This window comes from Pseudophryne corroboree, chromosome 4, assembly GCF_028390025.1.
Source record: "Pseudophryne corroboree isolate aPseCor3 chromosome 4, aPseCor3.hap2, whole genome shotgun sequence".
NCBI lineage: Eukaryota > Metazoa > Chordata > Amphibia > Anura > Myobatrachidae > Pseudophryne > Pseudophryne corroboree.
In genome coordinates this window covers 854,726,507-854,746,364 of record NC_086447.1, presented here as the reverse complement: position 1 = coordinate 854,746,364, position 19,858 = coordinate 854,726,507, and the positions used below count along the sequence as shown (strand labels likewise).

General features: G+C 41.3%; 1 protein-coding gene across 17 annotated transcripts in view; it reads right to left on the bottom strand.

Annotated features, from left to right (window-relative positions):
* NRXN1 (neurexin 1) overlaps positions 1–18,814 on the bottom strand; it is a 1,686,961-nt gene extending 1,668,147 nt beyond the window's left edge. For 6 of the 17 annotated variants that reach the window (XM_063918658.1, XM_063918659.1, XM_063918662.1 and 3 more), the window contains exons 1-2: positions 18,536–18,812; positions 14,976–16,257 (exon numbers count right to left, since the gene is read on the bottom strand). In XM_063918658.1, the coding sequence (XP_063774728.1) occupies positions 14,976–15,699 (724 nt within the window). In that variant the 5' untranslated portion in view covers positions 15,700–16,257; positions 18,536–18,812. Of the gene's footprint in view, positions 1–14,975; positions 16,258–18,535 lie in introns of all 17 variants that reach the window. The other 11 variants (XM_063918678.1, XM_063918667.1, XM_063918674.1 and 8 more) reach the window with 3 other exon arrangements.
* Between the last annotated feature and the right edge of the window lie 1,044 nt (positions 18,815–19,858).

Genomic DNA, 19,858 nt, shown 5'->3' with positions numbered 1-19,858 from the left:
TCGGCATTGGCTGTGCTGCAGGGCCATCTTTATATGACATCATTTACAGACATATCGTCTGTACATAAGATGCACTTAGCGATGCTTTATGTCATTCATCAGCTGTACAAATGACATATCGCAAGTCTGATGATTGTCCAAGGCCATTGGAGTTTATAAGAAATAAACATGAGTGATTGCGTTATTTAAAATGGGGAAAAGGAACAGTTCACATCATGTGTTAATCCATGTGCTTATGTCATTTTTCTACTGTGCCTACTGTTTGGATAGAGCAGGAATTAACACAATTTCACTTTTCGGCATGGTATTTTGCTTATAAATGGTTTTCCTGTGATATTACTGTATAACCCATATCCATTAGGTTGTAAGTACAGAGCTTTTTAGTTGAGCTAGAAAACAAAGCCAGATTAATGGCTTGGCTGTTGCTCCACGTCTGGTTGAGGTGATGCACTTAGTCTCCTATGGGGGAGTGGGATTCAGAACACCATTTCAGCTGAAATCCCTGATGACTGATTTATGAACAAGCCCTGCATCCGATGTTGAAAATGAAGAGACAATCCATTTTTTTTGGAGACAAGATAAGCCACTATGCTGTCAGTTGAGAAAAATTGGATTTAAGACGAGAAGCAGACATGTCCAGAATATTACTTCAAGGCTGAATGTATGACATTACTAGACCACAATAATCATCTCCCAAGATTTAAGAGATTTATCCTACACATAAAGCATGATAAAACTGTCTGTGTGTTAGCTAAATGAAAATACACTGGGGGGGAAAAATACAATATCAAGTTACCCTTTTTTAATATTTCATATACAGCACACACTATAAACAAAATCCTAAAGTCCTGTACCAATCATTACTACAACCTTTTCATTTTGATGCCTGGGGCCAAGGAACACAAAGTGACTTTCCTGAGTTCACAAGAAGATAACAAAAGACTTTGAACTACAGATGTGTCTGTACCTTGCTTTGCTAAAATCGCACTATATACCCCGCTGTTTCGCGCCACAGTGATAGAGACAGTGGCACACCATGTTTTCGTAACGTCTGTAATGTGTAAGTTCTCTCAAAAGATTATTGTTTGTCTAAATTAAATATGCAATAAAATTGGAAATTCAATTTGTAATAACAATGAACTCAAATTATTTTGCGGGCAAAATACCATGGGGAAGACAGAAAAAGCACGGAAACCCAGGGCACTTACCCATGTGTTCCGGTCACTCCTATGGTCTCTCACCCTCCCTGTCAGTTGCCTTCTGATTGGTGCCAAGCCCGGAACCCAGGGCACTAACCCATGTGTTCCAGCCACTTTTATGGTCTCTCACCCTCCCTGTCAGTTGCCTTCTGATTGGTGCCCAGCACGGAACCCAGGCCACTTACCCATGTGTTTCCGGCCACTCCTATGGTCTCTTACCCTTCCTGCAGTCCCCTTCTGTCGTGCCAGGCTAACTTGCCGATCCAGTTGCAGAGGATGCTGGGAGAAGGAGAGGGCTTATGGGAGATGTCATTTCTGATGCTGATATCAACACACATGGGGGTCACACACACACAGGGGGTCACACACACCTGTCAGGGGATCATACACACCTGTCAGGGGGTCACACACACACTGGGGGTCACACACACACTGGGGGTCACACACACCTGTCAGGGGGTCATACACACCTGTCAGGGGGTCACACACACAAACACACACACTGACAGGAGTCTCACACACACACTCACAGGATCTCACACACAGCTGCAGAAGAAGACCAGCACGTCTGGGAAGCAGAAGAGTAGGACAGCGCATTAGCATGTACATAATTATGGACTAATTAAGATATTTGGAAACATCCAATTCCTTAATTACTCCTTAGTGGTGGGGGTGGGGGTGGGGGGTGTATTAGGGGTTCTGAAGCAAGTCCTTGCAATTTTTTCTAAAAATAAAGATTTTAGAAAACACTGGACTTGTTTTTGAGGCAGTCTAAAAACACAAACAATAAGCGCCCAATAAACCAAAGAATCTCTTGCCAAATCGAATACCAATAATCTTGCACCTGGGGAAAAAACCCAGCAGGTGCGAGATTTTTGGTGAACGTGCACCTAATTAACCCAAATTTTGCTGTCTATGCATAAGACTATCAATGAGGCTAAACATGGAAAATCATGCTGTAAATATAATGCAGTGATCTATGATATACTGTATATAACAATGTGTTGAGACAAGTACTGTACTGTGGTGAGACAAGTACTATAGTTTGGTGTCCTCCTGCAATACTACTTGGATTGGTCAAATACACTGTATAGCTAACATTGAGAGCAAGGCATAATCAGAATTGCCATTTGAAAATGATATGTGTGTGAAGTTAAGTGCAATATGGAGGAGCAAAACAAGTTCCATTAAAAATGAGTGGAGACTGAAATACTGTCAGCTGTGAGCAGGAACAAAGGGCCTAATTCAGACCTGATCGTAGCAGCAACTTTGTTAGCAGATGGGCAAAACCATGTTGCACTGCAGGTGGGGCAGATATAACATTTGCAAAGAGAGTTAGATTTGGGTGGGTTATATTGTTTCTGTGCAGGGTAAATACTGGCTGCTTTATTTTTACACTGCAATTTATATTTCAGTTTGAACACACCCCACCCAAATTTAACTCTCTCTGCATGTTATATCTCCCCCCCCCTGCAGTGCACATGGTTTTGCCCATCTGCTAACAAATTTGCTGCTTTGATAAGGTCTGAATTAGGCCCAAAATTCAAGAGTGGAAAGGCACCATTGCACAGGAAGAAACCCACCCAAAGCATACTCACTTCACCCATTTATCTTATTTCTACCAATGCAATCTGATTTCTGCACTCTTCTGTCAAATTTTTGAGCACCAATTCTGTGTTTGCTCCTACCAACTGCAAGTTCTTTATACTGGGACTACCAGGGTTTCATAGTAACCACTACAGGGTTCCCAAGTTCATTCTTTGTCCTGGATTCCTAGCCTAAGATGGACAGGAAGGGGCCCCAGACATATGGTGGGTATGGCACTGCAAAATCACAGTACCATGGGCAGCAATTTGTGTCATAGGGTGGCATGGGTGGGACGCTATATCATGATTCAGCAGCCTAGACTGTTCACTTTACTGAGGATCCAGGAGGTTGGTATACTTTTCCCATAGTTCAGGAGAACTCTCTGAAATACTGGAGTTTCTCGGACTGTAGGAAAGTATGGGTCCATGTGGTTTACACAGTAGGTTCAGGTACTATGCGAAATACCTCGGGGGGGGGGTTTGTTGGCCATAGGCTGGTAATGGAAGAATCCTCAATGATGTTGCAGTGTGCAACAATGCTGAAAGTGGGCGTGTTTAAAATATATTAACTATGCTCAATAGTTTACTGCATATACCCTCCATGTTTAACATTCTGTTGCATGCTAATACACCAGGGGAAGGGCTGAAATTAACATTTGCATATTATCACATCCACGTCAATAGACACGAGAGCAGACGTAGCAGCATTCTCTTTTGAATAAAGCCCTACTGTATGTGTTCTATGTATAAAAATAAAATCAGGATAGCAATTGCAGAACTGGCATATTAAGTTATCTGGTTAGATTTTCAGTTATTTCTGTAATAAACCTCACACTTTATAAACCAAACACAGGAACAACATAGATACTGTACTGTATGCCACTTTTACCCCTTGATATAAATATTTTCATTAAAAATATAAATATAACAAACACTAAACCTGAAAAATTAAGTAGACCTAAAACTATAATTAGGTAAACCAATGAAAAATGGTTTTAGGCTGTAGTACCTTTTTAAATTAAATAGCACAAAAAAGCAGCTACTAGTATGTTTCATTAAATATGCAATTCACATTGTTTAGGCCATATGTTTCCTCTTTTGCTCCCAAAAACAAATGTCATTAGAGATCAGTCTACAGAACACAGAGGTGAGACCACAAGCTAATTCTAATGACTCTTCACATATGTATTTTTCATTCTTTTCCTCAAAACACAAGTGCAGTGTTATTGGTGTTAATAGCAATCACCTATTCCCATTTCCATCTAAATATTTCACTGAAATAGATTCTTTTTTAGCAGGAATAAGGCTAGAAAATGATTTTGAAAAGATACTTTATAGTTTTGAACATAATTAGAACAAAACTAAAATGTATTGATGGTGTAACTGTAGCAGTTGCTTTACGAGAACACATTTTAATTATATATATTTTTTCATTAAAAATAGGTCACATTAATCACACATACTTCATACTTGCCTACCTGACCCTCTCCATGAGGGAGAAAATGCTCTGTTCCTGGACTTTCCTGGTAATGTATGATTGCCATCACCTGTGGTGAGCTAGGTAATTGAAAAGAAAGGTGTTTCACCACAGGTGATGGCAATCATACATTACCAGGAAAGTCCAGGAACAGAGCATTTTCCCCCTCATGGAGAGGGTCAGGTAGGCAAGTATGACATACTTTCGTTAAAAAAATAGCTGTGCAAGCCTATGGTTACAAGACAGTAGTGTTTTTCTTATGAAAGCCATACAAGTTTACATGAAAGCTATCACAACATTGTAAAAGTCTACTATTAAAAACGCATAGACTTACAGGCCCCTGGAGATAAATTTGCTTCAAGTATAGGAGATACTGTAGTTTAATCCTGTTAGGGCTCATTCAGATATTTATAACATACTTGATCCTCCAGATTTTGGGACTGATCCGCTTTCCATAACTATCAACTGTTCTAACTGAAGCAAGACAGGTTTGATTTGATGGATTGTCCTACCAGTTGGCACATACTGTTCGACTCGCTCCAAGTTAGAAGACATACCTCCCAACATGATCCTCTCCAGGCGGGACACAATGGTCTGCTTCTGGATTTTTCTCTTCATGTATGATTGCCGGCACCTGTTTTGAACAGGTTAGTGGATAAGAAAGGTGTTTCAGCACAGATGATGGCAATCATAAATTAAGAGGGAAGTCCAGAAGCCGAGCATTCTGTCCCTCCTGGAGAGGGTCATGTTGGGAGGTATGAGAAGGTATGATTTTTCTCATCATGGTGAGCTAGCTTAAGAAAGGAGAGGGTAGAAGGGAATATCCTGGCAGATAGTAAGCAATAGGCACACCCCTGGGAAGATGTAGCAAGCCCCAACATGACATGATAACAATGTTGTTTGCACACACACCACTACAAAGCACCCAATTTGTCCCAATTGCTTCCGGTACAATTTTGGGAAGGTACTTTATGCATTTTTTCTCTACAGCTGTTCATCTAAAGGACATAGGTATGCAGGTCCCAGGAACAATGATCTTGGTACCGGCGCTGAAATCAGAGCTGTGTTCTTACATCACATTCTGAGTGCATGCTGAAAAAAAAGGCTTATGCAAAGTTGCACATAAGTCAGACTCAGTTCCAATTGCATTGCATGCGCGGAATCAAATACAGATATTCACACGTATTTCAAGTTGTCCAAATGTAGCCACATTGTTCCTATCTATAATCTTGTTCAAGTAGCCATCATCATTATTACTACACACTGAAACCAGTCAATCAAATCAAGTCTATATGTAAGTGGCCCATTACCAGCAAGGCTCAAGACTGGCTCACTGGGGTATTGGCATTCGCTGCCAGCCCCTGTATACTGGGACAATGTTTAAGGGCATACTTGGGCTTCATGCTGCACATGTGCAGGTAATAAAGATCACACAAATGACATGTTTGATCTTGACATCTCTATTGATCTAATTTGTAAAGTATCACAGAGACTTTGACTTTTGGGAATGTGAGGAAGACTCTAAAGATAATCGTATGCAGCTCTTCAGGCTGCCCAGGTAGCGTGATATTACAATGTACATGAAGTAAAGGTTACAGCAGTAAGTTACATGGTTACATTGTTTCTGCCACCTCTAAGTCATTTTAAGAACTCCTCAACACTGCTTCCGGATGTCTGGATAACTAATAAGCTTCCGGATGTCTGGATAACTAATAAGCTTCTATAATGAAGCTCTGTGGCTCTCGCCACCATGTATTTAGTTACTATAGATCTACTTTTTAATTCAGGCTGCCATATGCGAGGAGCCCCACAAGTCCTGGCACCCTAGGCTTCAGCCTAATGGTTCATCAAGCAGTGTTAGTCTGATTTTGCCAGTTATGGCCATTTATCTACAAGTGGAGATGCAACTGAGAAGTGTATGACTCCCCCATAGATGCTGCTACATTACAGGCTGTGTTAAAAAATCTCAAGCACCATCCACTAACCCATAGGTTCTCAAACTCGGTCCTCAGGACCCCACACAGTGCATGTTTTGCAGGTCTCCTCACAGAATCACAAGTGAAATAATTAGCTCCACCTGTGGACCTTTTACAATGTGTCAGTGAGTAATTAATACACCTGTGCACCTGCTGAGTTACCTGCAAAACATGCACTGTGTGGGGTCCTGAGGACCGAGTTTGAGAACCTGTGCACTAACCAATACTTGGTTGCAACTCTGCATCAGCGTCTAAATGCTTGTTTGAATGAGCCCTAAAACCTACTGTTCGACCACTGTAACAAAATGCTTTGCTTTCACTAATTCTACTTATTGCCCAAATGCAGTAACCAATGCTAAATTAATTTGCATGACTATAAATGCTGTGTAAGATTAAAATGCAGTTAAATATTGGAGCAGATCAAGCAGAAGTAAGGAAGGTTGGCATCTGTTATACAAGTAGTGAAAATGATTGTAAACCTTACTACAAATGTAAAATTACAATGATCTAACTACACATTTTTATCTGGATGACATGCTTGTCTGTGCTCCAAAATGCAGGAAAAAAATAAATTGCATTTCAAATAAGTGCCAATTTTCTACAAATCACTTTCTCGCTTGTGTTATAGACCCTAACAGTATCTGTTAAAGAATTTGGCATTCCATATCATATCTAGAACTGGAAAACTAAGCTGCCTCACAGTGGACTAAAAGGCTTTTAAATAAACTCTCCCTCCATAAACAATACAAAACAGAAACATAATTATATAACATACATAGCAACAAAAAACACATACAGTACAGTACTGCATGGTCTCTTGACTGTAGGCGCAAGTCTTTTGGGAACTTAACCATTTTAATAGGAGCTCACAGGAAACTGATAAGTATCTTTTCTGCATCAATACAAATAATAATGATTTTTCCATTGTGATAATGTATAAATGCTGTAACTATAATTGTGTTATTAAGGATTTTAAGTACAATTCACCATCTAAAAAAAATGGTTGTTCAAACCATATTCATTACTAGTGCTAAATAGAAAAAAAAAGCACTTAGATAATTGTAAATTAAGGATGATGACATTTGGGATTCTAATCCTATCCCTTGCATTGTAGGATTTTATAATGTTCCATTAGAGATGAGGTTTTATCATACTGACCATCACTATGCACATTAAAGAGAGGGTGTGTAGCAGTACTACAGTTTGGAGCCAAGTCCTTTGGACAAAGCAGCTCACCCATAATGAGAACTGCTGTAAAACTGGTTGAAGAAGAGGAGGGAACAGATTCTGTTTTAAAAGGACAACACATTCCTGACTTTATGGCCACTGTACTCATCCAATCAGAAACCATCATTGCAGTAAGTGCTTTGGAAATGTCCGAGAGTTCTCCAGGACGTCTTCATCTTGGATGCTCATTATGTTACAAAGAAAACTACACATGCTGGGTTTTTAGAGTAATCACCTCTAGTGTATTAGTCTAGAGCAGGGGCGGGGAACCTCAGGCCCGCAGAGCCACTTGATCCGGCCCGGCCATGCTCACCTAATCAAGGGAGATGCCGGGCGCCCACTGAGATTTTGTTACTAGCAGGCGCCCGGCTTCTTCCCCTCAGCAGCAGCCAGAGGCAGGAGCTCACTCCTGAGCTCCGGCTTCCGGCTCTGGCAGAGTGCTTGTGCGGCTGTGTGGTGCTATGGGAGAGATGTCATGACGTCTCTCCCATAGTTCTGAGGAGCAGGCGGCCAGGTGGAGGGCAATGGTCTGGAAGCAGGAGCTGGGCTGGTGAGTATTGTGTTTTTCTTTCTTTTAATGTGTGTGTGTAAGCGGCATTACTAGGGGGCATATCTAATGGGGCATATTTAATAGGGCATAGCAACTGACTGGGGGCATATCTAATGGGGCATAACAAGTGACTGGGGGCATATAAACTGGGAACATATCTACTGGGGCATAAAACTGACTGAGGGTATATCTACTGAGGGCATAACTACTGACTGGGGGCATAACTACTGACTTGGGGAATAACTACGGGGGGGCATATCTACTGGGGGCAGGCTAATTATTAAGTTGATAATTTTTGTATGGCCCCAGAATGATTTTATAAATATCCAAATGGCCCTTGGCTGAAAAAAGGTTCCCCGCCCCTGGTCTAGAGGATGGAAGATTGTGCACAATCACCTATCCAAATACAGTAAACTACTTTATTTGAACAGAAGTGAGTGAGCCTGTCTGGTGAAGGCTCTAAAACTGAGATATAGAGCTCTGGTTTGTGTCAGTGATGTGGATTGGAGCAACATGTGTGTATGTAAGCAGATAAAGAATGATAGCATCCCAGTGGTACTGCTACTTGTCTACTACTGGCTTGCTCTTTGAAATTCTCTTTACCTGAATCTCAGCAGATGGTATAACCTCTACTGCTACTGCTAAAAGAACAACCAGGGCTGTAACTAGGGTTTTGCGACTGGTACAGCCACACAAAGGATATTTTTGGCTATCATGGTATATGGAACAGAACCATGCAACCAGCACCACTGCTGTAGCACCTCTGAAGGATCATGTGGAACCTCCACACAGGCACCCTGCAGTCTGTGCAGCCAATTGGAGCATCCACAGGATGCCCCAGCCAGCGTTGCATTTACCAGTGGTGCTGGCCACACCCTTATGTGTGCAACATGATGAAGTTACATGCATAGGGAGCTTAGCTGACAGATTCTTCTATGACCTGTTATGTATCTGAGAATAACTATTACTACTACTGTTACAACTACTATATTATTTCTTCCTCTACATCCACTCCTCTGGGATGTTTATTATCAGTGAATCTCCCATAAAAGATGGCTCAGCATTACGGTACAATATAGCAGAACAATGCAATGCACTAATAGTATGACCTTTTTATTTTCACAGTTCTAAAGTGTTTAGTTATTATGGGTCATAAATTTGTGATAAATCCCCTGAAAACTTATTTTTGGTTTTAACCACAGAATTTAGGCATCCCTAGGATGTATGTACGGGTACCACAGCAGATATCTATCTATCTATCTATCTATCTATCTATCTATCTATCTATCTATCTATCTATCAGGACTGCTTTATTGTGAGATTTACCAAGCTTGGCCCTGGTAGCTAATGCCATCTTTAGATGGTGTTGCCCATTTTAGCCTATGGGCAACAGATCACATAATTTACACGGAGAGGGATCCGTATGATCCTTTCCTTAGCAATGGCTCCTTGCAAATGCTCAGTCTGATGAACGTGCATGTGCAGTAGTACAGACGGGCCCAGACCCAGCAGGTAAAGTGATTGCATTAGCGAGCTCTTCACTTTTACACATCAGAGGGACAGGCTTCTACCAGAACCCATGTCCCTGCGAGTATATTCTAATACATCCTGCTACTGAATTGCTTATTACACGGATAAGCAGCTATCAGGAATGAAATTATCAAGTACAAAACGTAATAAACACAAGTAATTAATTAATGAAATAGGTCCATATATATGTGTATATATATTATTTTTATATATTATTTTATTTATAAAGTGTGAAAGCAGTAACATTGCAGGCACAGAATGTGAAATCTATATTTCTGATGAGCCTGCTGGAAATGCCTACTGTGAGTAGTGAGCATAAAAAATCTCTATAAATTAGAGATGAGCGGGTTTGGATTTACTCGGTCCTTTACACCAGAATTATCGCCATTTCTTATTTTCTGGATTTTTCTTATTGGCTAACCAAAACACGTGACGTCCGATAGCCAATAAGGAGATTCGGGTAAATCAGAGTAAAACTGAACCCTCTCATCTCTAATGTAAATAACTATAAATCTATAAATCAATTTTTTCACCCCAAAGAATACTCTCTCCATGTCTCACTCATAATAAACTATAATCTATAAGGTTTTAGTATCTTTACTGAACTAATAAGTTCACTGGTGTTTAGTGGTTCAAACACGTCACAGTTTGATGTTTGATTACGTTCTCCTTCATACATGGCTTAACCAGCGCTATCTATCTATCTATCTGTCTATCTATCTATCTATCTATCTATCTATCTATCTATCTATCTATCTATCTATCTATCTATCTACCTATCTACATACAGATATATTTTATACATACACTGCATGTTCATATATACACACAGTATATACTGTATATAAATATATATATATATATATATATATATATTAGCTATACTGTGTGTGGCCTGAAAACGAGTAGCTTAAACAAATGTTTCATATCACATACTGGTCAACTATAACTTCAATTTCAAAATGACTTACTGTATATGGAAGAACTACTACTAACATTCAGGGAAGCCATTTAAACTTCCAGGCCTGGTGGAGGCATGACCACTCTCCAATATGATTACCAGGACCTTGTGTATGACAGACAATCCTGGGCCTGGTAATGTCTCTAAGGTTCTTGTTTATTAATATATGGTAATGGGCTATGGTTTTCTAACACCACCTATCACCATGAATTATCAAGAATGTCTCACAGAGGCAACTGAGAGATACTTAGCTGCTTCAGCAGTACTGGCCAAGAGGCTTAAGAGTTAACTTACGGCTTCAATGTGTGCACGTCTCAAAAAAGATGTGCACATGCGTAGTCTGGGAAGAATACCAATAAATATCTAAAATGTAAAAGAATTAGGGGTATATGCAATTCACGGCGAATCGCGGCAATTTTTCGCCGTTTTTTTTTTCCGACTCAATTCGCCAGGTGAATTCCGGCAGGTGCCTGCCGGAATTCACCATATTCAATGAAAAACGGATTCGCCAGAATCGCGGGCGAAAATCGGCCGATTTGGCGGATTTTGCCGCGATTTTAAAAAACGGGAAAAAACGGGAAAAACCCGGAAAAAAAAATGGCGTGGGGTCCCCCCTCCAAAGCATAACCAGCCCCGGGCTCATCGAGCTGGTCCTGGTTCTAAAAATCCGGGTAAAAATTGTCCAGGGATCCCCCGTATTTTTAAAACCAGCACCGGGCTCTGCGCCTGGTGCTGGTGCCAAAAATACGGGGGGACAAAAAGAGTAGGGGTCCCCCGTATTTTTAACACCAGCATCGGGCTCCACTAGCTGGACAGATAATGCCACAGCCGGGGGTCACTTTTATGCCGTGCCCTGCGGCCGTGGCATCAAATATCCAACTAGTCACCCCTGGCCGGGGTACCCTGGGGGAGTGGGGACCCCTTCAATCAAGGGGTCCCCCCCCCAGCCACCCAAGGGCCAGGGGTGAAGCCCGAGGCTGTCCCCCCCCCTTCCAATGGGCTGCGGATGGGGGGGCTGATAGCCTTTTGTGATAATAAAAAGATATTGTTTTTTCCAGTAGTACTACAAGTCCCAGCAAGCCTCCCCCGCAAGCTGGTACTTGGAGAACCACAAGTACCAGCATGCGGGAGAAAAACGGGCCCGCTGGTACCTGTAGTACTACTGGGAAAAAAATACCCAAATAAAAACAGGACACAGACACCTTGATAGTAAAACTTTATTACACACTACCGACACACACATACTTACCTATGTTGACACGCCGACTGCCACGGTCTCCGACGATCCGAGGGTACCTGTGAAAAAATTATACTCACCTTCCAGCGTCCAGAGATAAATCCACGTCCAGAGAGATAAATCCACGTACTTGTTAAAAAAAAAAAAACGCAAATACCCGCTCCATACCGGACTGAAAGGGGTCCAATGCTTTCACATCAGACCCCTTTCTCCCGAATGCCGGGACATCACGTGACTCCTGTCACTGAAGTCACTTCAGCCAATCAGGAAGCGCTACTTCCGTGGCGCTCACCTGATTGGCTGTGCGCTGTCTGTACTGTGACAGCGCATCGCAAAGCCGCTCCATTACTTTCAATGGTGGGAACTTTGCGGGTAGCGGTGGGGTCACCCGCCGGTCACCGCTAGCCGCTAAGTTCCCACCATTGAATATAATGGACGGGGCTGTGCGATGCCCAGTCTGAGTTCAGACAGCGCACAGCCAATCAGGTGAGCGCAACGAAGTTGCGCTTCCTGATTGGCTTAGAGACCTTTCTGTGACAGCTGTCACTGACAGGTCTCATTCGTGGAAAGGTGTCCCATGTGTCAGCATGGGACCCCTTTCAGTCCGGTGGTCGGGTATTTGCGTTTTCTTTTTTTGCCAAGTACGTGGATTTATCTCTGGACCATGGCTGAGGTGAGTATATTGAACTTTTCTTTTCAGGTATCCGTGGATTCTACATGGAGAAGAGGACCGATGTCGGCGTGTGAACATAGGTAAGTATGTGTGTGTCGACGTATGAAATAAAGTTTTACTGTCGACGGTGTGTGTGTCCTGTTTTTATTTGGGTATTTTTCCCCCCGTAGTACTACAGGTACCAGCGGGCCCGTTTTTCTCCCGCATGCTGGTACTTGTGGTTCTCCAAGTACCAGCTTGCGGGGGAGGCTTGCTGGGACTTGTAGTACTACTGGAAAAAACAATATCTTTTTATTATCACAAAAGGCTATCAGCCCCCCCATCCGCAGCCCATTGGATGGGGGGGGGACAGCCTCGGGCTTCACCCCTGGCCCTTGGGTGGCTGGGGGGGGGGGACCCCTTGATTGAAGGGGTCCCCACTCCCCCAGGGTACCCCGGCCAGGGGTGACTAGTTGGATATTTGATGCCACGGCCGCAGGGCACGGCATAAAAGTGACCCCCGGCTGTGGCATTATCTGTCCAGCTAGTGGAGCCCGATGCTGGTGTTAAAAATACGGGGGACCCCTACTCTTTTTGTCCCCCGTATTTTTGGCACCAGCACCAGGCGCAGAGCCCGGTGCTGGTTTTAAAAATACGGGGGATCCCCTGTCAATTTTTTCCCCGCATTTTTAGAACCAGGACCAGCTCGAAGAGCCCGAGGCTGGTTATGCTTTGGAAGGGGACCCCACGCCATTTTTTTTAATGATTTTACCGTTCCAGCATAAAAAAAAATAAAAAATAAAAAAAAATATTTTAAAAAATATATAAATAATATTTGTGCCTCCAAAAAAAAAAAAAAAAGTACCTAATCCCTTCTAATATAAATAGATCTGCTATTCCCAAAAAAAAAAACACAAAAAAAAACATGTTTAAATTTTTTTTATTTGTTTTCACCCTCCAAAGTGTGGCGGATTGAAAATTACGAATTTGCTGTCTAAAAGCACTGCTGTCGAATTTCCAAACTTGAATTGAATATGCTTTGGTCGAATTGCAGCACTTGTATCATTGCAAAAAAGTCGAATTTGCAAAAATTCGAATTTCAAAAAGTCGAATTTTGAAAGTCCGTTTTTTGGTCGGAAAGCACTGAATTGCATAGGCGATTTTTTTTTGGGTCGAAAATGACCCGAAATTCGACAATTTCGGGAATTCGACCGCAATTGCATATACCCCTTAGGGTGGCTTTTGCTGGCAAAACCCAGTAAATCTTAATGCTGGCAGTGACTCTTTTATAGAGAAGGCAAGACCCTACCTTCAGTGAAAACTGACTTTTTGCCCTTTAGTAAATAAGGTGCTAAATCTATAAGTGTAAATATAATGCCAAACATCTTCCATACAATACATGTTTTTTGTTCTTACTATATTTTTGACAGGTACAGTATTAATAGTAGCACTTTATATAAGGCAACTTCCAGTTTTAGGTTTCATGGTCCATTAAGGTATATGACCATGAAACCAGAATGAGTTCCTAAAGCCAAAAATGTGTTTGCATTGTGCACCTTGAACCTCACTGAGTCAGGCTCATTGCAGACAACAACAAATTTATTGTCTACAGTGATTAGGATACATATAGCTAATAAGAACAACTCTAGAATTATGCTGTATGCATTTTAAAAAACCTAGACACACCCCATACTTTCTTCAACATTAGTGTTGTCAAATATTATTTTTTTCTGTTTTGTTTTGACCTTTCCAATTTACTATAGAACAATTTAGTGGTTATCACCAGGGTGTTTTAGACTTGGTTAACAGTTCTCTTCTAGCTCTTATGATTTAGGATAACATTTATCACAGAGAAACTGGGCCAACTCTGGGGCAGAATGATTGCTCCATATTTAACAGAATGTTTTCCTCCAATAAATATGGAGCAATCGCTTTGCCCCAAGCTTGCCCCAGTTCTGTCTCGATAATTATGGGATAGTCAATTCTACTGTGATATAACACTTTACAAACAATAAGTAAGTTAATGTTCTACAGTATGTCATGTGAAAAATTCTACTGGTCTTTCTGAAAGAATTGTAGGCAATTCTTTAAGACTTGTAGAGGTGATAAAGTTTTCATTCTACAGTAATGTTTAAATATGCTGATTGAAAAAGTCTTTGATATCATTATATGACTTTTTAAAAGAATAGGAACATTGTCAATATGCAAATTAGCTACTCTAAAATGATAATAGCCATCTGGTTATTGCCATGTAAATGGAAGCTCTTAAAGTTGACATCTATCTGGGAATTTTTTGGGTTGTATTATGTTGTAATGCAAAAAATATACTGTATTCTAGTTTGAAATATTTAGTTTGTACAGCTGCTCTGGTCACAGTAATCAAGGAAGACACTTTGGAGCTTTTATAAATGAAATTATTTAAAATAAGGGCAAGCAACAATAAAGAGGGCTGGTTAGGAAGAAAGGAGATCAACTAAAAAAAAAATATCTACAAACATGCAAGCGCCCTGAAATTGATTGTTCATGTACACACATTATATGATACAACAATTAGGAGGACCAGAGGGAACATAGTGTTACCTTCACTGCAGTCTTTCCCTTGAAAACCAGTCTGGGAACAGTCACACATGGCTTCTTCATTCACAACTGAGCAAACTCCGCCATTCAGACAAACTTGGTCCTTGGCACATGGGTTTGTAGAGTCCTCAATCTTAACATCATTGCTTGTTACAGGAGATGAGTCTGAGAAATTGACCCGGACATCGCTTATCCAGCCTTGAAAGGGACTGTGGTCTTTCACTGCTGGAAACGTTAATTTTAAAGTATTCGATTGTAGTTCTGGAGGGATCCCACCTATAAAAAGGCTACTGAAGACTGTCATGTCTCTCCGTTTTGATTTCACTTCTACCCATTTGCTCTCCTTGTCTAAGATTAATGTAGTATTCTTGAAATTTCTCTTTATGATTACTGAGTGCCAGTTGTTGTCATTTACAGCAAGGTCTGTCAGAAGAGAAGCTGGCTCAGCACAAAAAATGGAAAAACTCAACTTCAACCGGCCTTCATAGAGTATGAGCTCCAAGAAATCACAAAAACCCTCATCATCAAAGTATATAACAAGTCCACTCGATCTTTTGGTCTTCATATTAAAACTCATTTCACTTTCACAACAAGCATTCCACTTTGGAAAGCGAGTCCACTGGCCTTCTGTTCCAGGAAATTCCAGGCCACGGCCCATGTCCACCATGCATCCAAGGATTAAGATCATCCAGATAATAAGGACCCCTTGCTTAAGAACACTAGCCATCTTTAATGACTTAATGTCTTGGGGGTCCTTTAAATTGCGTAGATCTTCCAGATTGCCTTTTTTAGTGTGTAACTATCCAAAATATTATGGTCCCTTATTTAAGTGGGCCACCTATGGTCAATGACAGCGAATGAACCAACTGTTTATGTTTATGTAAAACTAATTAGCATGAAAAAATAAAATGGAATTCTAGAGTTCCATGGTAAACTGCATGGTGGGTTCCCAATTCTAAATTAGCAATAATTTTATGAAGTCCAGTTCCTGCTGGATCCGAATGTGGCAATATATATAGAGATATATTTTTTTATTATCTAAAGCAGAGCAAATGACTTCTCTTCTGGCCTCATTTAAATCCCATGCTAAGCGTAGATCATGAAAAAGATTCCATGACACTACAAAAGAGGACATGAATCATCACTCATGGTATTCTGAGATCCTTCTCTCTATGAAGCAGAAGCAACTATTTGATATGTAAATGTTAAGAACTCTTCTTCTTTCCTTTCCACAATAATAACAAATGAGATCCCATTCAGATGTGGTCTAGTACAACCCATCAATCTGCAAGCAAGTTAAATATCAGTAAGTAAATAGTCCAAGAATAGAAAAAAATATTGCATAGTAACTAAGAATAAAAATAATAAAATATAATACAAATGTAATAACTAAAGCAAGGTTGCAGTGAGATTTTATTTTTGCAGAATTATATAGCACAGTAACATAAACATTCATTTGAGCCAAATGTTTCATTGCAACCTAACAATGCATTAACATCTTGCTACATGGAAGCTATTACCAAATGATTTTCCTCCAGGACTGTATCCATTTTATCTACATCTCATACACTATGAAGAAATCTATACAAAGCTATCAGTCACTTCCAATGTGTTTGGAAACATGGAGAAGGAGAACAGTATCCCAGCAGGTGCCTGCAAGCGGAGACGCTGGCGGGCCTGAACATTTAATTTTCGCAAGGTGAGGCAGAATGTGAATGAATACTGAAAAGATGTAATCACCATATCAGGTATTATTTCCTTGGCTGCTTCGCCTCTTCTCCCTCTCAGTACTGCCATGATTACTACTACAGCAAATAAAAGTCATCATTTGGCTTATGGGCTCTTAGCTCTCCCCATGCTCATTTTAACATGTTCCTTGCTGGAGAAGCTATAGAGAGCCAAAGGGTTAAGCCTCAGTCCTCACAAGCCATTTACTAAGTAATAATAGACCACAACACTATTCAGTCAGCATAAACCCTTTATGATTGTCAATACAGCTGTTATATCTCTCACATGTGAGCTCAAGGATTTAGAAATCCACATGTTAATAAGAACCAGCCATCAATAGCACATCTGCCACTTCGGTTTCCATGTAAATCAGATTTTTTTTCACTGGTGAGTCGAATACCCAATCTACTACAATCACACAGAGCAGGAGAGACTAGCAATGTGCTGCAGAAGGTGATGATGTACATATAACTCTGCCATTGCAAGTCCTTGCATGTAATTTCTCCTCTTAATTTATAACCTAGACACGACAGCTCAATGTCTAATTAACACCTTTTTTTTCTACAAGCAGAAACTAGGTATAATTTATGGCACCGCATTGTGCCGACAATTGTGGTTAAGCTTCCACCAGAAGTGACCAGAACTGGGTGATCCCTAATCCTCCACATTCAGAGGATGCCAACGGGCATAGTTTCCTGCATGAAGCATTGTGGTGGCACCACCAGCAGGCTTTCTCCTCCTAATACAGAGGAGATCTAGATCCACTAGGTGATTTTTGCCTGCAGCAGAGCAACATAGCGACAACCTTATACATCATATTGTAGAACTCCATTATTAAAGCCCAGATCACTTGATTATCCATGCAATACAACCTCAACAGCATGCACTGTAAATAGAGCAAGACAAACATTTTGCCTCTAGAGATTTATAGCTGCTAGTACACATACACCCCAAAATACATGTATTTAAATGTATATACTGAGTGTACATGAACACACTAATCAAGTGTTCCTATAATACCATCCATTTTCTGTCTTTAGTTAATTCTTAGAATAATAACAACATCAATGAATTTTCCTTAGAATACGTCTTGTCATTTGGCAATCATATCTGGATGAGGGCGACTCTGTGTAGTAGAAAAAATAACAACACATTTTAAGACATCATGTCCTATCTGCACCCCCAATAGGCTGAGATCAGGAGTCACAACGCCTCTCAACAATACTGTACATTCATATAAACGGCATGTCAATTGGCATTTACAATCCTTCAGGGGGAATCCTTATTGTGCAGACTTCTCTATGCTTGCTGGGGAAAAAAACCAACTACTGGATGAATTTTGCCATCTGACCAGGGCAAATTTGCTCATGTATTTTAAATGAAAACAAATAAAATACAACTGAGAAGGGTCCCCTAAATCTCTTCTATCCTCCTTATTTCTTGTATCACATCTGGCTGCAATGATGGTTCTGTGATAGTATATCTGCAGTTACATAAAATAAGGAATTCTACTCAGCCTGCCAGCACCATAATCAGGGAACTATAAAATATTGCAGCCAAGGAACAGCACTAGGGGTGCAACACATCCCATATTCCCTTAATCCACCTACCCCTCCCATTTTTTCTCATTATTCCGTCGCATAGACATTAGGAAGACAACACAGGATAGATAACGGACACTATGGTCAATATTCAGGCAATAAATAAGACATTACTTGGTAGCAATGCTTCATGATCTCATCCCCTCCTGTACCTGCTCAGTATGCCACGCACCCATCCCTGTGCATCCCTCACACAGCACCAGCACAGCCTGCAGAACACACCCTGCACCTTACCTGCGCCCTGGTCCCTATGCTCCCTATGCCTGTCACAAGGTTGGAGCGGGTGTCGGTCCCAGGAAAATTGCCCAGGTTTGTGTAATAAGGAGAGAGCGCTCTTCCCCTTCCCAGCGGCTCCGGGCTTGTGCTCCTGTCTCCGGGAGTGAGGGAGGGAGGGGAGCGGGGAGAGGAGGGGCACACATGACGCCTAGCTCTGTCCGTCTGCAGACCGAGGCGGGGCCTTGCTGGGCTCTGCTGCAGCACCACGGACAGCACCGGCTCCCTCTATACACTCGACAGTACCCGGCAGGCGCCACATTACTGTGCTACTGACCGGACGCACCACGGATAGCGCCGGCTCACAATAGTCTGCTCTGTAGCCGCCACATGACTCTGCTACTGCCCGGGCAATGCTTCAGCACTTCGGACAGCGCTGGCTCCCAGTCTATACTGTCACCTGTGTTCTCCACATCACTGTCAGTAGTCACATACGGTATCTGCAGCTTTCTTTAGCACGTTGTCAGTCTGCATCCTGCTGCTAGCCATAGGGGAGGCATCGATTATTCACAGCTAGTGTGTGTGTAGTATCTATGTATCTATCTATCTATCTATCTATCTATCTATCTATCTATCTATCTATCAATCATCTATCTATTTATCTATCTATCTATCTATCTATCTATCTATCATCTAGCTAGCTAGCTAGCTATATCTCTCTCTAATCTATCTGTCTGTCTGTCTGTCCGTCCGTCCGTCCGTCCGTCCGTCCGTTTTCTGTCTGTCTGTCTGTCTGTCTATCTATCTATCTATCTATCTATCTATCTATCTATCTATCTATCATCTAGCTAGCTAGCTAGCTATATCTCTCTCTAATCTATCTATCTATCTATCTATCTATCTATCTATCTATCTATCTATCTATCTATCTATCTTTAATTTGTCTGTGTGTCTGTTTGTCTATCTATATATCTATTTATCTATCTACACATCAGCCTTAACATTAATACCACTGATGTGATTCAATAAACATTGATTACCCTGTTACAATGGTACCTGTCAAGGGATGGCTATATTAGGTAGCAAAAAAGTGAACACTCAGTTATTATTATTATTACTAGGTGATTCATCGCGCCCTACGGGTGCTCTTCACATCGTCGTAAGGGGCTACGCCCCCTTAACCCTTGCATGCCCTTGTGGCATGCAATATTTGTATTATATGGAGTATTACCTCCGAACATAATTGTGTGAGTGGTTAAATATTGCACAGAGAAAGGGCGTGCGATGATTAAGGGGTCATAGCCCCTTAAAATGGCGTGAACAGCGCATGCAGGGCCTGATGAA